Consider the following 6,000-nt stretch of genomic DNA (forward strand, 5'->3'; position numbering starts at 1 on the left):
CAAGTATAAAATTAGAAAACAGGAAAAAGGGAAAAATAAAAATGCCTAAGCATGCACAATAGTTTGCAAATCATCCTATGGTATACCAAATTAATAAAAATTAAGGAAAAATAAATCAAAATAATCCATTTCTTATCCATCTCCTGTTTGAATCAAAGCTTCCCCTCCCCCAATGCATCTGGTACCATTTTTAGCAAAGAACAGCTTTTTCATAAAGGAAAATCTCTCTATACACTCTTCCCTAGATTTTCTATGAGGACTACAATACCTAAGAAAAGGAGATGTGGGATGAAATCTGGGGACACTTGAAAAACAAAAACTATTTGGGCTTGAACAAAATTTTAGAGGCTTTCTTTTTGAGAAAGGGAGTCGCTTTTAAAAGCTCTAAATACCAGACAAAGACCTCTTACTTAACAGGATTTTTTTTTTTTTTACTCTGGACAATTAATAATCATAAAAGCAATAGTTCACAATTAAAATATGCATCTGGCGCTCCAATGTATCTCCTATGCTATCAATCTTCACAGCACTGAGCATTTTGTATTATTCCCACTAGCCCTACTTCACAGATAAGTATTCTCGGTATGCCTAATCATCACAGGGTCACCCATCCAGAAAAGAGCAGAGCTAGGAGGTGAAAAGAAAAAGCAGTCTAACACCAGCGTTTATTGTCCTGACTGCTATACTATATTGTCCCTGTGTGTGTGATAATAGCAAAACCTCCCAAGAGATAGAGGCTCTGAGCATTAAGCATTAGATACAGCCTCTGAAATCTCATGAAACTAGGGAGTCCTTGGGTGGCTAGGCATACACCAGTTGGTACATTCACTGTATAAACTTCAAAAAGCAAATTTGATTAAATCTATCCTGAAGTATGAAAAAACAGAAAACAAGAGTTTAAAGTGCTACACTGATATCTTAGCTGAAACTGTTGGCTCTGTAGGCTGCAATAATTCTAGTAAGGGCCTGGAAAGAGTTGTTTGTTTGTTTGTTTGTTTTTTAAGATTTTATGTATTCATTTATTTGAGAGAGAGAGAGTGTGGAGAGGAGGAGCAGATGGAGAGGAACAAGCAGACTCTGTGCTGAGTGTGAAGCCAGACCCCGGGCTCCATCCCACCACCCCAAGATCATGATCTGAGCCAAAACCAAGAGTCTGATGCTCAACCAACTGAGCCACCCAGGTTCCCTGAGCCTGGCAAGACTTATTATGATTTTTAAATTTGCTGTAGATGTTACTATTGTTATTCCCTATCTTTCTGGTGTAATGATTAAAAATAAAAAATTAGAAGAGGGAGGAGGGGGAAGAGGAGGAATGGGGAGTGCAGGGATGAAAGGATGGAAGAAGAAAAAGGTAGAGCTCTACGTGTATTAAAGCACCGAGTTTTCAGAAACTGAAGTTTAAAAAAAATTTAAGAACTTTGCTCAAAATAACATTCATGAGTGGCTGAGCTGGAATTTAGTTCCACATTTTTCTAGATACAAGCCTGTGTTGTTCCCAATACACCCTAACGCCTGGGGAGAGATGAGTCCTTTCTAAAAATCAATCCCATAGAGGAGACGGTTTCTGAGAAGGGGGCTAGGAGAGAGAGGCCAGTGAAATGAACAAGGAGAAATGGGAAGCCCAAGAATCTGAATTGGGTCATAAATATGACCTTGGGATTTATAGCAGAAAGGTCTGACACAGAACTTTCTGAGTTATTGTAAGGTCAACTGAGATGAAATTGTTGAAATGTTTTATAAATCAAAACCACCATGGGGCACCTGGGTGGCTCAGTCGGTTAAGCATCTGACTCTTGATTTTGGCTTAGCTCGTGATCTCAGGGTCCTGGGATCAAGCCCTGTGTTGAGCTCTGCCCTCAGGGAGGGGGGCTATTTGAGAATTCTCTCTATATTCTCTCTCCTTCTCCCTCTGCTCTCCCCCAGCTCTCTCTCTCTCTTTCTCACAAATAAAATAATCTTAAACCTCCCCCCCCACACACACAACAATTCACCATTAAATGAAATGAACAGCATTATTTACTGAAAAAAGCAATTATACTTGGCCAAACATCCTTCCTTCAACAAAGGATTAGTGCTAGGAATATTTATTTCTCAATTCAGTAAGTTGATTATCAGGGAATGGACAAAAAGGTCTAAGCCCAAAAGCAGTACATTACTGAGAAAGAGGACAAAGAATTCACTTAGATATGATATTTTTAAGTAGGAGTAGAGACTTACAGTAAGATTACTGACTGTAAAATGAGGCTGGTCACTTCCTCATTGATTGTGGTATTCATAATCTCTTTTGATTTCTTTTCAATGGGGTTTGTCATGCATCTTCCAGTCTTTTGGCAACGGTTTGGGTGATTTTATATAGGAAACAGACGACTTACAGAAAACTGGCTCCTTTTCATTTTTAACCCATCTACATATTTCTCCCCCACAAAGCATTTCATGTCGAGGCTTTGACTTTCACAAGTCCTACCTGAGCAGGTTATTACAACATCCTGCTGATGAGTGCAGTTATGCTTTCCCCATCCATCATGTTTGCAGTCCCAGAGAGCAGACTCATTCCCTCGACAAGAGACATGATCCATCCAGATGTGTCCAGAGCCCGCCCAGGAATTAGTCCATCCGGTGGCTTTGACAGCAGTGGGACATCCCAGCTGCCTGCAAATCACAGAGACCTCATCCATGCCCCAGCCATTATTGCACACTGTTCCCCATTCCTCCTGGACTTTCACCTCCACTCTCCCGGTGCACTTGTCTTCACCATCCTTGAGCCTCAGCTCCTTCTCTTCTCCCCCTGCAACAATGCGTAAAGACAGCCATCGGTCGGGATCCAAAGAGCACGTGGAGAATTATCATTCTTAGATTATTTATTTATTTTTCAAAGCCAGATTTTGAGAAACATTCCCAGACTCATCCATGGTATAATAGGAGAATGCTATTTCATGGGTACCCAAGTACAAATATCAGCATCACAGGCTTCAGATGAAGCAAGGACATAAAACAAGTTAAGCTAAGTAATGCAATAATGCCGATTTATATAATCTCCATAGAGAGCTTACTATGTAAATAATATATTACAAAATTTTATAGGTACCAGCCATGTAAGTTTCTCCAAATTCCTAAGATGGATAGAAAGAAGGCTCCTGATGAGGATGAAAAAACCAGTCTTAATTTAATGCCTATTATACACATATAGGGAAAACATCAAGAATTTTTAAAAATACTAGTTGAAGTCTGGCTGAAGCTTTTCTACTTAAATGGAAGTCGAGATGGAGGTATTTTCCTATTACCTCCTATCTTGAAAAAAATCCCTCACCCTCCCCCAAACTACCCCCCTCAAATGTCTCAGCTACCATCCTACAATTACTTTAACATAGGAACCTGTGGTCTCACTGATGTCTATCTGGCCTCCCTCAATACATTTTAAGGTAAATTTTGACACTGAATTTATTAAAGTGTTCCTCAAATTCCATTTCATCCGAATAATTCTGAGTTTTTTCCTCCTCTATATTGCTCCCTATTTTTTAGGTAGACATATTTTAAATCCTTAAGCAAAGTGAACATTTTTTTCCTGTGAAAGTTTATTTTATTTTGGGGGAAACCATGCTATTTTGTTCATATTTTGGTGTCACATGGTTAGGACCTATTTTCTGCTTTTAATGTCTGATCCTTTGAAATCACGAAGCATGTTTTCATGAAGCATTATTTGCATTTGACAAAGCACTCACCGAGAGAACTGGTGATCAAACAGGCACCAAGGACTGAGACCACAGCCACAGTGGAGGGACTCAAGAGGGTGAAACATCTTCTACAGTCTGTGAAAAAAAAAAAAAAAAAGGAAGAAAAGGACAAAAGTATTGCCTTCCCAAAAAGAGGCTTTGGAGAAGACAGATGGTTTCAGAGATTCAAGGTTAGCAAGAAAAGTCAAAATGGCAAGGTGGACAGGAAATATTCATACCCAGGATCACATAGTCTCAGTGAAATAGCTTTGGAAATGTTCATGTTTACAGGCAACCTAGGGGTGAGGAATTAGGAGCAAGTTACATATGGAAAAGAATTTCAAGAGCAGACCTTAAAACCTGGAAAATCGAAAAAGCACGGATGAAGATTAGCAGGGGCACAGAATGATAGTCAACTACTAAGATCTCCAAGCCCACTGGATCCAGATGGTTAAGTTCCAGGAGGGAACAGATTCTTTGTATCAAGGTCAGCTCTGCTTCACCAGTACTGACACCGTGTCTGTTAAACAGTAGCTGAACACTGATGGACTAAAGTGACAATGTTTATATGTGAAAAACTAAGTTACTGGATCTTATCCCTAGATAGAGCATAAAGCTCTAAAGCTTTTAATACTCTCACTTGTTATTCTTACTCTAACCTGACATAAAAGCTAGCACGTGTTGGTGGCCACACAGGAGCACACACTTTGGGATAAGTCACTGAAGTGTGCCCTTAGGACACACTTTCATGTGGTATGCTATACTGCGATTAAAAAGCTTAGAAAAAAGGGCCTCTCGGTGGTTCAGTTGGTTAAGCATTGGCCTTCGGCTCAGGTTGCAATCCTGGGGTCCTGGGATCGAGTCCCCAATCAGCCGGCTCCCTGCTCAGCAGACAGTCTGCTTCTCCCTCTCCCTCTCCCACTGTTCATGCTCTCTCTCTCTCTCTCAAATAAAGAAATAAAATCTTTTTTTCAAAAGAAAAGCTCTGAAAAAAATTTTAAATGCTAAATGAGTCTAACGCATCCATATAAATCACAAAGCAGATTTTAACACTCAGGGATGCTATTCTAAATTTCCCTAAGTGATCAACTTGTAATCAATATTCATTCTTGTATGATCTGTCTATGTTTTCTAACAATTGTTGCTTTCCTACTCAATCTGGTTCAGTTCATTTCAACTCCTTTCTTAGTTTCACCTCAGCAATTTTACAAAACTGATGCCAAATAATCTTTTTTGGTGCCAAATCTAATCTTTATCCCCCATATTCAATTCTGAATCTATGGCAGATACAAGTTACTGCTATAAAAGCTTAATGACCACTTCCCATTCCTTACATTCCCAATGCCAATCACTATTAAATAAGATTCACTGACTGTTAACTTCATACTACATTTAAAGGTAAATGTAGAATAAATGAGAAGAGTTTACCAGCAGATCCAGAGTTTCCATGTGGGACCATTCTGAGTTTGTCCAGTCCAAAGTTCTAATGATTTCTAAATCTTCTTGTATTTTTCTTTAGAAATGTTCTGCTAAAGAGGAGGACCACTAAGGCTTCTAAAAATCATCTCACTTCCACAAAACAAAACAAAACAAAAAACCAGAAAGGCTACATAATGGAGGTGGAGTCAGTCAATAAAAAAAGGGAAGTCATTCATAAACTGAGGTTCCCTTTCACACTCATGTTTTCTTCAATATGGGATATGAAACAACCAAAAGAAAGTGAGAAACATTTACTACAGATTTATAGAAATTGAGGGGAAATATTAACTCATGTCCTATTGTTATTGAAATGAATATTTAGATTTCAGTACTGTGTTTTGAACTAATAGAAACAAAAATGACAATCATTATGTAGTTATGTCAAAAAACTAAAGTGAAATAAGCAAAGCATAATTAAATAATGTTTTATTATAAATCACTTGTAATACTATTACTATAATCAAATGTGCCAAATGAATAATTTTCTATAGACTATGTATAGAACTTGCTTTTTCTTTTCTAATGAAATGAAGAGCAGCAATAAAATTAGCCATGACCATTATGGAGTCTGCAAATGGTGCAATACAAATTTACAAGACATAATTTAAGCTCTAAATATCTCAAATTCAAGTGACAGAAATAAATACATTAGCAATAATAAGCAGAAGTTCAAAGCAAAAGGTGAAAAATAGAGAAAAATATGGTTATATCAACTGGGAGACAGGAATGAACAGTCAGAAAACTCTTTTCTGTGAGAAGATGCTTAAATTATGTCCTGAAATATGAGAAGGGATTTGCCTCAAAGAAAAAA

The 6,000-nt window shown here is 38.0% G+C and overlaps 1 protein-coding gene across 2 annotated transcripts in view; it reads right to left on the bottom strand.

The window, feature by feature from the left end:
* LOC111159738 (CD163 molecule) overlaps positions 1-5,284 on the bottom strand; it is a 28,430-nt gene extending 23,146 nt beyond the window's left edge. For both annotated transcript variants that reach the window (XM_022522315.1, XM_022522314.1), the window contains exons 1-3: positions 5,139-5,284; positions 3,720-3,806; positions 2,465-2,785 (exon numbers count right to left, since the gene is read on the bottom strand). In XM_022522315.1, coding sequence (XP_022378023.1) covers positions 2,465-2,785; positions 3,720-3,806; positions 5,139-5,169 — 439 coding nt within the window. In that variant the 5' untranslated portion in view covers positions 5,170-5,284. The remainder of the gene's footprint in view (positions 1-2,464; positions 2,786-3,719; positions 3,807-5,138) is intronic.
* Between the last annotated feature and the right edge of the window lie 716 nt (positions 5,285-6,000).

Source organism: Enhydra lutris, unplaced genomic scaffold (assembly GCF_002288905.1).
Source record: "Enhydra lutris kenyoni isolate GAN:26980312 unplaced genomic scaffold, ASM228890v2 scaffoldscaffold69, whole genome shotgun sequence".
Classification (NCBI taxonomy): domain Eukaryota; kingdom Metazoa; phylum Chordata; class Mammalia; order Carnivora; family Mustelidae; genus Enhydra; species Enhydra lutris.